This window comes from Cyprinus carpio, chromosome B8 (assembly GCF_018340385.1).
Source record: "Cyprinus carpio isolate SPL01 chromosome B8, ASM1834038v1, whole genome shotgun sequence".
Lineage (NCBI taxonomy): Eukaryota > Metazoa > Chordata > Actinopteri > Cypriniformes > Cyprinidae > Cyprinus > Cyprinus carpio.
In genome coordinates, this window is record NC_056604.1 from 8159388 (window position 1) to 8176353 (window position 16966).

General features: G+C 36.9%; 1 protein-coding gene across 1 annotated transcript in view; it reads left to right on the forward strand.

Moving 5' to 3' along the window:
* Nucleotides 1–16966, forward strand: part of LOC109101305 (voltage-dependent R-type calcium channel subunit alpha-1E-like) — a 137545-nt gene that overhangs the window by 39860 nt on the left and 80719 nt on the right. Inside the window, 3 exon segments of the mRNA XM_042729512.1 lie at nt 5376–5642; nt 14868–14973; nt 15618–15757. Coding sequence (XP_042585446.1) covers nt 5376–5642; nt 14868–14973; nt 15618–15757 — 513 coding nt within the window.

Consider the following 16966-nt stretch of genomic DNA (forward strand, 5'->3'; position numbering starts at 1 on the left):
ATCACACCAGTCCTCAGGTCCTTACACTGGCTTCCAGTCTAAGATTGATTTTAAAGTACTTTTAATCGTTTATAAATCACACAATAGCCAAGGACCTAAATACATAGCAGATATGTTCACTGAATATAAACCTAACAGACCACTCAGATCATTAGGATCGAGTCAGTTAGAAATACCAAGGGTTCACACAAAACAAGGGGAGTCCGCTTTTTGTTATTGTGCCGCCCGCAGTTGGAATCAGCTTCCAGAAGAGATCAGATGTGCTAAAACAATAGTCACATTTAAATGCAAACTCAAAACTCATCTGTTTAGCTGTGCATTACTGAATGAGCACTGTGCAATGTCCGAACTGATTGAACTATATTTTATGTATAATCATTTTCTATTCTTAACTGTTTTAAACACATTTTAAACCTCTTAAATCAATTTTTGAATCATTTTCAAAGTTTTTTTAATTCCTTGTTTTATTGTTGTGATTATTTTTTGGATTATTATTATTTTCTTTTCTTTTATGTAAAGCACTTTGAATTACCATTGTGTATGAAATGTGCTATATAAATAAACTTGCCTTGCCTTGCCTAATGAAACAATCTGTCATTTTCAAAAAACCACAAATGCTCGTCTTGCACTAGCTCCACTTCTAGAGGATAAATTATCAGGAAATGATTATTCTGGAAGTGAACTAATCTATAAAGGAATAGGTTACACCAAAAACTGAAAATACAGATGAGTTTGTTTCTTCGTCAGAACAGATTTGGAGAAATTTAGTGTTTCTTCATTAATAGATCCTCTGCGGTAAATGGGTGCCATCAGAATGAGAGTCCAAACAGCTGATAAAAACATCATAAGAAATATGCACAGATCAACACTGTTTACTAGCTTTTTAGAACTGTTAAACAAGTATGTCAGTGTATCTTGATGTAAGAGGACAACAGCAAATTGACTTTTTCATTCGAGGAAGCGTTGGATTATGGACACAATAATGGAATTAACAAACATGCAGACTGGAGTTGTGTTGACTATTTGTGGGATATTAACTAGTAAACTATTAGTAAACTATCCCTGTAAGAACTTTAGTTTGCTCTGGAAGGATGATTCACAATTGAGGTATATATCTAGATTTCATTTGAAAGTCGCCTTGTAAGGGAGTGTGTAAATCCTGCAGGTTGGACATTTGGATTGCCTATAGCATATACAGCATGTCTCTGAGTGTGACAGTGGAACGTACGTATAAGATTACAGCTGTGAAAGGTGTCTTCTTGTTGAGCGAACCTTGTGCATCCAACAACAGGAGGGACAAATTAGAAATTCAACGGTGTACAGTCACCATGGAGACCACTATTAGGATGACAAGGACACTATATTATGTGGGAGCATAGATGTCTCGCAGGTTCATGCCTCTTGGTTAGCTTTTAATTAGTTTAATATAACTACTAATTAAAATAAAAAACTTAAACAGAGAGGTCAGGGTCTGCTGATTTACCTTGGATTGAGGTACTACTAGAACTGTCAAATTAATTGTGTTTTCTGTGATCAAACACAGTTCCGTTGGACAGAAGTAGGAGGAGGGAGAGAGAAAGACAAACACAAACACAGAGAGAAAATTACCAGTCTAGACATTACGTATTTTAAATGATTTCTTTTATGATCAAGTTTATGAAATGAATTGGCTTATGAAAGGCAGTGGGAATCTGTAGTTTTGTCATTGGAAAACAGCAACAAACAGCCAGCATGTTTTTTTTGTTTTTTTTTTTGCATATTTGACTCATATCTGTTTATATGTTCATTATGTCTACAGCTAAATCTGAACTAATTTTACTCATAAGGCTTAAATATGTAGTGAATATTGAATGAGTAAACAAACAAGCAGTTTCAAACACAGCATGATGAAAATATCCTCTGATTTTGAAAGACACAAGGAGAGGTAAAATTCCAATTTTCTTTGCTTTCCTTTTACAGAGCTTACAACGAATAGGAAAAATTAAATAAAATAGTTCAAATTAATACAATAACAAAATGTAACTATATATGTGGTATTTTGTAACAAGTATTATAACACTGAGATTCTATATTTTTGTTAATATTTTGAATTGGATTTTTATATTTCCAGCTTTCATGTTCATTTTTGTTAATGTTTTAGTAATTTTGCTGTGTTTTTGTCACTTTTATTAGTTTTTGTTGTTTTTAAATGATTAAATCGTTTTTTTTTTAATTCATTTTAATTTCAGTTTTGGTTTTATAAATGAAAATATGAAATGATTTCAGTAAAGTTTGACTTCAACATGTTGCTAACCTACCTGTAATGGCGTGATTCTCTTGTAAGCATAAAACACATAGCACTAAGAAATACTGCATCATATTAAACTTTTTAAATGTATTTTTTCAATATAAAACGAAATATGTTTATAATATCTGCCTAGGATTTTTATTTATTAATTTATTTATTTACTGAGCTCTGTGCATTGCATTCTGGGACTGCACTCTCTGTGAACAATACATTTGATTCTGCCGAATTCGGCCAAAATAAGGTATCTTAAGAGGCAACATAATTAAGTAGTCTACCTTGATGAATATGACTAGGTTTTGGAACAGAGCAACAGTTCCTCTGTCAGCACAGTCAGGCCGACTGCTGCTCTGACCACTCCCATGCTTTTCATAAGCCTTATTCAACAGAATATAATGAAAACGTGTTGACATCTGATGAATGCATATGCTACAGTACTTCCACCCTGCTTCTTTCATTCTACCATTGTCTTTTTCTCTCTCCGACACACTTTCTCTCATTTTGTCACCCTTGCACACACACACACACACACACACATATGCTCTTTTTTTCCATCGCCTCCATGGAGCACAACTGTACTTTCGCATTCTGAGTAATTGGCCATTGAGGATGGACACTGGCAGCTCACTGTGTGTGTGTGTGTGTGTGTGTGTGTGTGTGTGTGTGTGTGTGTGTGTGTACGTCATTTTATTTATAGTAGACCTCGATATAGGGCACCTGTTTCAGTGTACTACTTCACCTACTCATCTCAGCTGATAAAAGTATACACTACCCAGATGTATCTGTAACTGGGGCAAAAATCACAGTGGTCCACACAAGCACACCCCGAAGGCTACTGAAGATCATTAAAGTCATCAAACAGGAAGCCTTCAACTGTATTTTACATTTTCATCATCTGTGCTTCCTAAATCAGTCGTTTCTATTCATTTTTGAGGGAGAGAGATGAAAAACGTCTTTTCATTTAACGTTCTGTGCTGTTTTGCGATAATAACCTCAATCTGGAATGATCTACTGGCTCAGTGGACTATTGCTTTTTCCACCATCATTTTTATTAGCCGCATCCATTTCCCCCCTTTTCCTCTGTGTGAGATCTCTCACTTTGCAGTTGACTATTATTAGCAGGTCCTTTCGGGCCCTTAAACTGTTCTGCTCATTAATTTTAAACAGATTAAGTGACATCATGGAATGCCTCACTGTATCTCCTCACATTTTGTTGGGTGCGGTTATTTGCTATGGATATTTTATTATTTGGTTTCTTTAATTCTCTGTGCATTTCTCTGTTTTTATCTGTAGTGAGGTAGAGGTGCTCTACTTCTTAAAAATAGAATTAGTTATTTTTTCTTCTTCTTTAATGGCCCAATTGGGAAAGGAAGTGGTAAAAACATTTTATAGCTGTTTTTATTGCCTCTTCAACAAATGTAAAATTCAGTTTTTTCTGTTGCATGGTATTATTTTAATGGTCCAATATGTGAAAAAAAAAGAAAATGGTAAAATCTCTAGGCTAATTTACTTATTTAGTATGAAAAAAAAGACAGAAACTTGTAAAAATAGTTTTTCTTTTTCAAATAATGATGTACCATGTTTCAGGAGAGTACAAGGTTTAGTTCAGGTTGATTTAAAGACAAATGCATCCTGCATTACACCTGCACAAACATCTTTGAACTGTGACAGCTTTGTTCCACTGATCCCGCCTTGTCTTGTTTTTTTTTTTTGTGACAGTTTGTGTCGTTACCACGCCAGCAAGTGCATTCTCTGGCACAAGCCTGTCAGTAGAGCTTGCACACGCGCCTGAAGAGTGAGTTTTAAACACCAATTATCTTTGAGCTCTAAGTCAACTGAACAAGCTGCTCCCAGAATAGAGACGCTTACACTTGGTACAGGTGTCTGTTATGAGTGAAAAAGATGTTACAGTGCTTGAAATTGATTTCCTTCAAACATTCTGAGTTTTTCTTTATTTGACATGTAAACTGAAACATTGAGGACGGGTCTTTTATTTATATTTTATTGAGGGAGAGAGGTAGAAAAATAAAAGGGCGTAGTGACGTCTGCGGGAAAGAAATGCTTTTTTATGTTTTTATTTCTTCCTTTATATTTTGCAATAGTGCGAACCGAAAAATAGTCCAAGTAGGCCTTTATTAAGAAAAAAATGTCATTTTGATTCCAAGCTTACTTTCTTTTTATGTACTTACTGTAAAGGAACTACGTAAAAGAAAGTCTTAAAAGAGAATACGTTTTAAAGATATTTTAGTCCAGCGGCTGGTTTACGTGTGAACAGTTCAAACTTTGTGAAATGAAATGCTTTCACTCCTCTTTCTAATCGCTCGTTGATTGACAAAACTTTAATAATGACAAAATATCGTAACCTATTGTTTATGAAAAACAAAGTACCCTATTGGAATCGTATTTGCATGTCTATAGAGGTTATTTGTCTCGCTTTCAGATGAATTTGCGCACGGTGCCGTTTGGAGAGGCAGCACGCGCTCAGATACATCGCGCTTGCCATGGTGAGAGCCAACCTTAAACAAACCACATCCGCGCCTCACAGCACACAGAGTGAAGATGGAGCTTGTTGAACACTGTCGTTGACGCATGGAAAGATTAAAAAAGAAAACAAACAAACAACAACAACAAACAAACCAAAAAAACTTACAATTAAGTAAGTGTGACGAAGGAGGTCAAAACAGACCTGGAGAGATTTAAAAACGATGGCTTTTTAGTTTTACCGCGGTGTACTGAAAATGGGAGCTGATTTCTACTGTTCCTCAGAAAATAATTTGCTCTCCTCCTGTTAAAAAGAACATCTTCATGGGATGTACGACTGGATATTCGGATTATAAACGGTTTTATTTCCCATTTTGCGTTCAGGTAATGTTACTTTTGGTGTTTGGCGTTTGTAGGGATGTCTGTTGGAGTAAGCTTTACGTGTTGCTCGTGCTTGGAGGATTTAATGGTCGTTTAATAACTCGTCGTTTGTCATAGCAGGGAAACTCTTGCCGTTTGGATGCTTATATGCAGTGCACTGTGTGGAAGTAAACGTACTTTTTTTTTTTTTTGCACTTGGCTTAGATTTCTCTGTTTTTGCTCCACACAGAATGGCTCGCTTCGGAGACGATGTTCCCGGTCTGCTGGGAGCCGGGGATGGGGGTTCGGAGCGCAGTCGGAACCGGGATGCACCGGCGGTATCCACAGGTGGAGTTTCACCAGCCTTCAAACAGACCAAAGCGCAACGAGCCCGAACCATGGCCCTGTACAACCCCATCCCGGTCCGACAGAACTGCTTCACCGTCAACAGATCGCTCTTCATCTTTGGAGAGGACAACATCGTTAGGAAGTATGCTAAGAAGATCATAGAATGGCCATATCCTTTTGTCTAAACGGTAAAACACGCCCTGCCCCTTAAAACACGCTAGATATGTGCTGTCAACACGTATTTTCAAAAGCGCTTGCAACTCCTGTGTTCATTTCTGCTGATCTGAAACTCAAAATTGTTTACTCATAATCAAACTTATTGGTTAAATTTGTTACAGTCTCCTCAAAATCTCGACTTTAATTTGAACTCACTTGCTTATATATGGTTCATGTAAAGAAACTTTTGGGTCTCAGTAGTTAGTAGTAAAAAAAATAAAAAAAATAAACCTTGTAATAAAAAATGACTATTAGTAAAAAAAAAATGTACAACAGGTGTATTCAAGTCTTTTTTTTTTGTATTTATAAAAAATTACGTCTATAAGTTAGTAAGAAATGCATCTTCAAAATGGAATTCATACAAACAATGACTTTATAAATACAATTTAATATTTTATGGGGCTTAAAGTAAAAAATCTCTCTCTCTCTCTCTCTATGTATATATATATATATATATATATATATATATATATATATATATATATATGAATATTGCAACAAAAAAAAAGCTAAAAAGAAAAACGAATGAAGCGTTTTTTGTTTTGTTTTAAAATATATTAATAATTCAATGCTACTGTCTGCCAGTCATTAAAACTTTGTTTGTATACTCATGCCTTCAACAGCACTAGACTAGTTTCTAGTCATTAAATTGATTTTAAGACAATTATATAAATGTTTTTTTCAAATGTTACATTTCTAAGAATTTGACGTTTTAAATAATTTTTTCAAAGATTTTTTTTTGAATAATCTCTTTCTCAGTGACCCACTAACATAGTGATTTGCATGTGCAAGATCTGTTAAAAGGCTGGTGCGTGAGATTGTACTCATTGACCTGGTAATGACACAAAAGTAAAAAATTATGTATTCGGTTTGTAAATGTATTGAAAATTTCAAAACACATCTTCTTGTTTTACACTAAATAATTCATTGAACTGACTTGCTTTCAGGACCATGGACAGAGACCATGGACATGAATGTTCCACTGTTTTCAAACATCAGGAGCAGGGCTTTATAATTCAGGGTTAAGAATAGTATGTTTTAGCATTCCAAATTACAATCTGTGCTTTAGTGTCTTCTATTGATGATGAGGTTTATGTTTTGTTATGAGCTCTCTTTGTAATTAATGCTCTGTCAAGATGGTTCCCGATGATGAAAAGACATATAAACAATCGTTGATGATTTTGTCAGATGAGGGAGGAGAGATCTACAACATAATCCTCATAGTAGGTGTTTGGACGCATGTCATTGATTACAAACTTCAAAGTACAACGGTGTGATTAAAAAAGCCTTCTCTATGATGCAAATGAGATGAGTCAGTGACAGGAGATGATAAGCCCATCGACCATAATTGTCACATTTGCACACTACTGGAACAATTGTTGGGTTTTCATTTGCCCTTTTTTAATGTCACAGCAGACTGTCCAGACATGACCGTGTGGCTTAGCATTTACTTAAATTAGGCAGAGCTCAGCGACTAACTGTAAAGGATCAGTTGAAACCTTGTTGTAATCCAGTTATTACAGAGTTTGCTGGTTTAAATCAATAGTGTTTGAGATTTAAAGTCATTTTAGGGATAAGTAAGAGTGTTGTTTGATGAAAGCCATTGTCAGGTGGAACACAATACTTATGTAGATATTACAAGGTTTCTATGGGACGTAAAAAGTCTTAATTAGCCCTTCAACAAATTAAGGCCTTAAAAAGGTATTAAATCAGAGCAAAAAGTCATAACATTGTTAAAAAAGTAATATTTTTTGTCTTGTTTCCTATACAAATATCCTAAACATCCTTAAATCAAGATACATTTACTTGAGATGCAAATTTAAAATAATAAGGCTTGTTTTCTGAGTAATGTATCAAAATTATGTGAGCTTATGCTTAAAACATGAGCAAATATTTGTCAATTGGGTATGGAACTTGTTCTTGGTTTAATCATAACTTAATTTTGATTGATTTCACAGAAAACAAGACTCATGATCTTATGTTATTTTGAGTCAATTTATTTTAGGAATTTTTAAACATTTGCACCGGAATCTTCAAACATTTTTTAATGGGAAACAAGAAAAAAATACTAACGAAGAGTATCACTTTTTGCAGAATGATCAGAAGGTACAAAAAAATTATTCCCATATTCTAGTGAAGAAAAGGGGCAGTAGCATTCATTCCCTTATGGTAAAACCTTCAATACCCATAATGCACCCTCACACTTTTTGGTGCCACTTATCTGTTGATCCAATTGCCTGTGGGTGGAAATACAAAAATGTGGAAGTTTGATCTCTAGTTTTAATAAGATCTGTGAAAAGTTCTCTTTGTGTGACATTTGATGTCAAATTTGAAATGAGAAAAGCAGCTATTTGCTCCCACATCTAAAAACAAACGTCTACATGCCAAATGCGTATGCATGCTAAAAAGAGAAACTTCTCACTATGCAGGCGAGGGCTGTAAAGTGTGAACCAATCTGAGTCTTACACAGAAGTGTAATTTCCAAAGAAGAGAGACTTTCAATAATGTGTCAGTGTATGTGTTCCCTTGTTTTCAGCTGACTCCAATCCTTGCCTTGTGCTGAATGTCATTCCTGTTGTTTTGAATGCCACGAAGGAGGGATAAAATTAGAGCAGGCACATGCTACAATCATGTGACAAAAGGTTTGGTTGTTTATTGATGACTGTTGTAAGACAGTAACATGCTTAATGTTAAAAGCTGTTCAGCAATCTAATGATGAAAGATGGAGAGCGATTGAGGCTGGTGATATCATGGAAATGTGCTTGTCTGCACTGATTGATATGTCTTTGTGCGTTCCCTCTTTCATTTGCGACATCGTGACTCAGAATGTGTGTGTACCCCTGCATGGTAAATTCAATTATATCATCTATCTGGTCTCAGCTCTCTCATGTACCTAATGGCCCACTTGTGACATAATGCAAGTGTCAGTGTCAGCGATCACTTTAGGCAGATTTTAAACATATGGTCACACATCTCTCGCTCTTAGACAGAGAGCTTCAGGGGACTGAAGAGACATAGGCTCGGCTAATGGTGCTGTAATGACTTGGCATTGCCCCAAAATAAATGCAAGAGTCTGTTCCTCAGAGAAATGAGCAAACTACATCCATATGGGAGTGATTCTCAAGTGTATTACAAAAAAAGATCAAGAGCGTGATTAAATATATGTTGTAGCCTCATTATGTTTTGGATTTGGAGTCATTAATAGCCAATGGTCATAAGTTGGCAGTTTTTTATGACTTTAGAGCTGTTCACACCCTTGTGAGGAATTGAAGAGTTTTGATCCAAAACCCAGCAAACTGCCTATGGAGGGAACACTTTAAAGCATCGTAAGTGCAGCACTGAGACAAAGAGTGTTCTAAAAGGTAGGCGTCTTATGCTACCTCTTAAGGTACCTTATTTTGATCAAGGTTACCATCACATATATCCTTCAGGTACAAGGCAATCCCATAATGCATAGTAAGAAACTGTGAAATTCAAGGGTGAGAGAAATGTTGATTAGAAACATTAGAAACATTGTTATTGCTCAACTCTATTGAGATCAGTTGTAAGTCAAGTGTTTCTTTGTGTGGCATGAAGAGATGTTGGCTACTGTATATAGGTGTTCCAAATCACTCACTTAAGAATAGGGTGACCATACGGGCCATTTCTACGGGACGCGTCCTTGCCAGGATTTCTATATTGCCTAAAATATCTAGGTTTTGGCTGTTTGCACTGTGCAGATCGATCGTTGTATGACATTTACAAGAGCTATAGAGAGCAGAACAAATGGCTCCTTATGTTTTCGAATCGCTCTCACGGTACTTTGGTGTTATTTAGTGATCAGTAAGCAGCTACGCTTCAAGTAAAATGAACAGCAAACACGTGCGCATATTTGCATCACTTTGATTGTTCTCTTTGGATCTCACCTTCTCACGGACCACGATTGGTTGATTATATACAATACCTGCATGTTATTGGCCAAACTACTTTGGATGTTTTAGGCAATATAAAAATCCTGGCCAGGATGTGTCCCATATGAACGGCACATATGGCCACCCTACTTAAAGGGGTCATATGATGCTGCTAAAAAGAACATTATTTTATGTATTTGGTGTAATGAAATGTGTTTATGCGGTTTAAGTTTAAAAAAACACATTATTTTCCACATACTGTACATTATTGTTTCTCCTCTATCCCCCGCCTTCTGAAACGCATCGATTTTTACAAGGCTCATCACACTGAAAAGCGAGGTGTGCTGTGATTGGCCAGCTATCCAGCGTGTTGTGATTGGCCGAATGCCTCAAGCGTGAGACGGAAAGGTTACGCCTCTTAACATATTGTGCAGCCTTGTCCGGCCAGAGCGACGATGCACAAAAACATAAAACCCATTATAAAGGTGATATAAACATAATTTCTAGTCGTGTTTTCTTTTGGAAGGCAAAAACATATTATTTTCACTTTCTCAATGGAACAACGTCACACACCGCGGCCGGCTTGAATGAGCAGAGGCGGGCGGCTTGAGAACGGTGCAGCAGGCGGATTCTACGAAGGAGCGTACCTTGGTCTTGCTGGGATTACATCTGATGACCCCGGGCTGGATGCCGCTTCGTCCACGGTGAAAGCCGATTTGGCGATCCACAGTGCAAAGTTGATGTATTTCCTCAGCGACCAGCACGGATCAGCCCCAGGCATGACGAAGCGAATATCGTCCTCTTTTGGAAGGCCAAACAAAGTAGTTTCGCTTTCACAGTGAAACACACAGCATCTATACGACATGGCGGCAGTGGTAACAACAATACTACATCGAGAATAAAAGGTACGCTTTCTTTCTTTGCGTGAACATCTGGGCGGCATTATAAAAATCTTTCCACATACTGATGTAGATATGTGGGGGCGTGTTAGAACGAGTTGTTTCAGGGGGCGTGGACGAGTGTTAACTTTTCTAAAGAATATCTCTTTGGATTAGAGACTTTAGTCTTTGCAACATCACAGATCTTCTTTATTCACCAAGAGCTTGTAACACCCCAAAGAGAAAGGTTTTGGAAAATCTCTTCTGGCATATTTGTAAGCTTTATTTTTTTTTTGTAAACTTTCTCCTGTTCTGAATGTGTGACTGAGCACTGTGCGTGATTTTTTTTTCAAATACATGTAATGCAACATGTATTTTGAAATACAATGTAATGAACATGAATGTGTGAATAGGTTCATATGTATAACCCACATACTTTATGCATTTCTGTTGCAAGCATCCTATATGGATGGTTCTTGTTGTATCACGTTGCACTGTATGACAGCTGTGGCAGACCAGGAAAAGTATTACCTCCTGCCATGTCTCATAATTATAATGCAGCCGAACAATATATGGAACAGCTGTTGAATAAGACTTTTCTAGGTGCATTTCAGGTGCAAATAAAGATATTGTGACCTTCCCAAGGGCAAAATAGCTCCCATGCTAGTCTGTCAAGTTCTTTTTGAGTGTTTTTCTAGATGCTGATTATATCAGTCAAGATGTCATCAGGATGCTAGGGTTTATGTTGTTATGGTTTCCACAAGATTACATTGAAGCTATTACTTGGTGTTTGCTCCTCTGAGTGAGAAAAAAAACATTATTTTTGACAAAAATAAAGTTGAATCTCCATGAGTCAAACACACTTTAAAAAAGCCCATCTTGCTCCAATTTAGATGCATGCATGTCTCCCACACAGTGTTTATTTGTATGGGAGGAACAGTCAGCATTTGCATGTGATAGTATTGGATGCTGCCCAATTTTGCTAATCTTGTGTCTTTCTAATAATGAACGTTCCTTTTTTAGATTTACTAATGTGATACTGTACATCATGGGATTTTATCAGAGCAGTAAATTTTAATGGTAGACTTTTGAAATATATCTGAAATCATTGGCTTTTCAAAAGGATTATTCAAGCTTAAGCTTGTCAACATGGATTTTTGTAATATCATTAGTAAATTTATAATAGATTTTTAATTAATTAATTTATTTAGCAACCAGTGTGTCTTAACCAGGTGTGACACAGCAAGTTTCCATCAACAAGTAATTTGTCTGTTCACACTGAAAGCAAAGATACTGCAGAATGTGACATTAACAACCAGTCAGAAGATGTCAGAATGTTTTATGCACAGTTATGAGGAGATTTTGGACCATTGAGTGATGTGGAACATCAGGAATAAAAACAAATAACAAAATGTTTGGTTGTCATATGGACTATAATTAGGGAAAAATAGATTTTTAATTTGTATTTTTAAAATTTTTTAAATTACATTTTGAATTGTATTTGTCTGTTGTAAATAAATGATATCATAATAGATAGCAAATTTGTGAAAAAAGACACGCCTCTCCTCATATGTACACACAAACATGCACACACATAGCCTGTGGCATAACCAAAGGTCACACCGGTTTGCAAAACAGCATGTTCACGAGCCCTGTGTGGTGCAGCATCGACAACCTGTGTGTGAGAGCGGTAATTTAGGAAGGCTTTGTTTGAAGTGCCGCTCGACATGTGACTTGAGCTCAAGCTGATGGAGTGCTTGGAGGAGGGACAGAGATGTGTCTGGAGAGAAATGCAGTCATTTGGTGAATTGGAAAACTTAACTGATGGAGTCATTAGGGAAGAACATGTTTGTTAGGGTGTGTAGGCAGTGAATGTCATGGAGGGGTGGAAGCATGTGTTGTTGCCTCTGTTAGTGACGCACATGGGAAGGAGATGATCAGGGGATGTCATTATTTGGCATCTCGATTCCTGAAATGGGCCGGTTCGGCCACGAGGTCAGGTGGACAGGTCGGTTGTGGTGGATCGATGGCATCTGCGGGAAGGACAGGGGCTTAATGAAGCGAGTGGGGTGCTTTGCTGCTTGGCCAGTGGGGAAGCCGCAGCTGTTCACCCCTCTGATCCCCACTGTATGGCTGAGGGAGGAAGTACCCCACCGTGCCCATGCTTACTCAATAATTGATCCTGTCAATCGGCCCTAGGCCTCCCTCCAGTGAAGAGGAGCGGGAGAAATAGAGGATGTGGTGGGAGCTGTTAAAGATATCTTAATTTGCCTTAATCAGGTTCGGAAATTCACCTGATGAATGAGAGTTCTAAATTCAAATAAAAATTAATTCTGTTTGGTTTCCTAAATCATGTTCCTGGTCTTATCTTGCCTGGTATTCTAAAGAAAGAAAGTTTGCATTTTGCTTATTATTATTAAAGAAAGAAAGTCTGAAATGTTTCTTGAGCACCAAATCAGCATATTAGAATGATTTCTGAAGGATCGTGTGACATTGAAGCTCAGAGTGCCAATGAGAGTTCACTGTGGGCTTCTCAGAATGATGATGTAGAAATAGAAAGTATTTTTCCACGCATTTATTCTCTGTATATCTCCTAATCACTTTCTCTCTCTCTCATACGCCAACCTTTCATTGGATTGAAATGCAATTCATTCTTTTTGCTCATTGAATGTACTTTGAACTGTATCACATTACATTGCCACTACTTGCACTGCTATCTTGAATTATATTCAAGCAAAATGTAGAAATAGAATGAGAGAGCTTGGAAAAGAGAATTTGCTGATAAAGTTGCTGAAGGTAATGGTGATACCTGTGATCCTGTGGCTGGACTATTCAATATTGCCAAATTTCCTGAACTTATTTAGAGCTGTTTTGAAGAAATATTGAGCATCGTGTGTCATGGTGGGTGCATTGAAAGGATGTTTGTGTAGTCAGTATTGATTGTACGAATGCATTCGGCAGCATGTAGAGAACACTGATGGCTCAGAGACCATATTAACTCTGAGTACTGACTTATGGCAGACAGGAGAGAGCCTGTTGCCACGGATACCGTTCTCTCTCCCTCTCTCGCTGTCTTTCTATTGCTCTTTCTCAGATTGCAATGGCTGTGGTCTCTCTTTCTCTCTCTATGTTGCTCTCACACTCTTTTGCTTCTAATAAAAGCTAAAATAATGCATCCACCTATTAAGTTACCAGCAGCACGTTTTTTAAAGAAATACTGTGAGAAATGGCAACATTGTAGCCAAAAACATGTCAAAACATAGCAAATTGTAGCATAGAGATGTCAGATTCATTTCTGATAAAGAGCCGTACTGTAGGGGGAAAAAGTCACTTTTTGCATTCAAAAATATATTAAATATATGCAGAGCATGTGCATAAGTTACTTTAGTTTTGAAGATTATACAGCCTTTTTAGAACACTATTACTTTTGAAATGATCCTTTTTGTATTTATCACATTCTTTTATTTAAATATCCTTAACATATACTGTCTATTTTACCAAAACATATGTTGATTTTACTGTTCATGCCAATGCCAAAATGTTGCCATTATGCTACTAGAACAAGAACTAAGTAAAGTCTGGGCTTAATTTAATTAACACAAACTGAGGGAAAGAAAGGCACAGAAGAGAGAGAGACTTCCCCAGAGGTCTGTCCTCTAGCTGCCTGTTCTATTTGTACTGAACTCCCTCTATATTCTCTGTCTTAAGCAGATTTGGGCTCTTTTATTTACTGTTTTTTTTTGTCCCCACACACACTGGCAGAAATTGGCAGGTGCCAACATAACCACATCCAAAAATTTTCTGTACACATGCAAATCAGTGGCTGACTGTGAACTCACAACCACCAGGGGTCCTGAAAACATCTTGTGAACTGCTGCTCTCTTTCAGTTGACAGGACAAGGCATTGGTCTTCATGCACTTGTTGGCTGTGTGTGTGTGTGTGAGGGAGAAAGAGAGCAGCTTTTTTACACATGCACACTGAAACATGATCTAGGGGTCCCACCACCATGAAAACCCTGGAAATATTAGGAAGTTCTTTTAATAGTTTGGAAGTTTTTATAGTGACTACAGATTTTTTTTTTTTAAATGACAATCCATAGTGGTTCAGTTTGTCAGATATGTGAGTGAATCATTCTCTCAAGTCGTTTCTTTTTAAATTCAAACAGGTTCACAAATCAAATAGGCTGTTTTATTAATGTACTATTAGGACTATTAGCAAGGAACTAGGATTGTAATAATTAATAATTTAATAGTTTTTATATACTTAAGTACAGTATGTGCTGTTTAATTTTTTATAGTGAGCACAGTAACAGGGTATGATCTTGTGTTAATATGCATTCCCATGAACAAACATCATCAGTTGCACAATCTGTCTCAAGTATGTACTCTTCCTTAACATTCCTCCTCAACTCCGTTTGAATATATGATCCTGGCCACCATTATTGCCAACTGCATCGTCCTGGCCTTGGAGCAGCATCTGCCTGGAGACGATAAGACACCCATGTCAAAGAGACTTGTAAGAACACGTCTACACTCTTAAATATACATACTGTATATATACTGTACATGAAGCATTGCTATCCTTATCTCCTTTCAGCTAATTTTCAGTTTTCATTTGAAAGTTTAAAATTTTTCATTTTTTATAAATGAATCAATTTGGCCTTAGTTATCTACTTATAGATGCATTTCAAGCAACTTGTATAATGAGAAAACCTACTATTCTGGATCATGGTCTAGAGACCACAGTTATTCTTTAAATGTACCACAGCAGTTTTTCTTGTGTACTCATATTCTTTCCATCCTCATATTCTTCGTTCTTGACAACTTTATTCAGACTGTAGTTTCCCCCATTGAATCACTCACCACAAGCTTATTATTCCCATTCAAAGAGTGTTTCATTACTATTTTACTTCTGCAACATATTTCTGAGGAGTGCTTGTTTAAACAGAGGCAAGAAGTGGCACTCTTACCTCAGTAAGTAAAAACTCAATTAAGGCTTAATAATGATTAAATCTTAAAAATGAATTTGTTGAACTGAACATTCAAAATCTGATGAGCAACCTGCCTAGTTTATGTTTAGGGCAAGTTTGAATTCTACTTTTCCCCCTTTTATATAGGTAGCTTCTGTAGTCTTATACCCAATCTATTCTCTTTTTTCAGGAAAAAACAGAGCCCTACTTTATAGGAATGTTTTGCTTTGAAGCTGGAATAAAAATCATCGCTTTGGGATTTGTATTCCACAAGGGCTCGTACCTGAGGAACGGCTGGAACGTCATGGACTTCATTGTTGTCCTAAGTGGGTGAGTGACAAGTGCTACTATCTTCTGAATGGCGCTGTGTTTGCTGATTTTAAATCTTCACTGGTTATGAATTTCAGTACATGGTTTTATTCCACCTTTGCTTGTAGATCAGAGTTAGTCAGCTGAATCTTTTGATAGTTTCCTTGTATTTTGCACTGTTGAAATGGAGAGACTGCATTGGCAAGATGTTGCACAACACAAGGTTGTGGATTTGCTGAAATTTGCTGGACTTTTGCCTCATTTTACCTCATTAAACTCTGCTTGATTGAATCATCTGGGGAGAGTGTTAACTTTCAGGCCAGACTGAGTGGAAAAATGAACAGCACCTTGAAAACACTCTATCGCCAAGAACAGATATTGCTTTAGCGCTGTCAAAACAAAAGTGTCAAGAAGTGCTCTCCTCAAGGGAAAGGCTGCTGCAGCTTTCATTTGCAGAGTAAACGACAATTTAGAAGACTAGGTGACGGGCAGTGGCCATTTTGCTCAAAATGCTCAGTGCCGTTTTTTTTTATCTGTTTTTCAGAGAGGGCAGCTGTCTAAAAGAGAAAGAAGGAAGATAAAGAAAGAAAAAAGCAGACACACACATACACAGTGCAATGTAACGATACATATTAAATATTAATCGCTGTCATTGTGTTAAAGTACAAAGGGAGATGGGCTTCTTAGAGAATTTTACATGATTCCAGCTCACTTTCATTATTGATGAGCCCTGGATCTTTGTCTGGATTAAGAGAGAAATAAAATGCGAGAAAGGCTTTAACCTCTCAACCCCAATTTCTCATGGGCCTGTAAGATGTATACTGACACCTGACACACACACAGCAATAGCAACACACACAAACACCCTCGTTTATACACCTCTTTGCCTGTAAGTCAGGACAAAGTTGTTTATACAAGCAATCATCAGCAGCATAATATAATCGTTTTAGAGACATCACAGTAGCAGCACTGAGGTCTCGTAATCATAAAGTACAGACAGGTTGAAGTGTAATTAATTTGATGACTGAGAGTCTAAAAACACTTTAACATGACTCATATCAAGAAATTTCCTCAGCATGGATCCTACATAATTCTGGTTTTGCATCCCAGCTCTAAAATGGTCATTCTGTACCTACACTACTGTAAAACAATTTGGGATCAGTAAGTTTTTTTTTTAATCTCTTATGGTCACCAAGGCTCCATTTATTTAATCGAAAATAGTGGTAATAT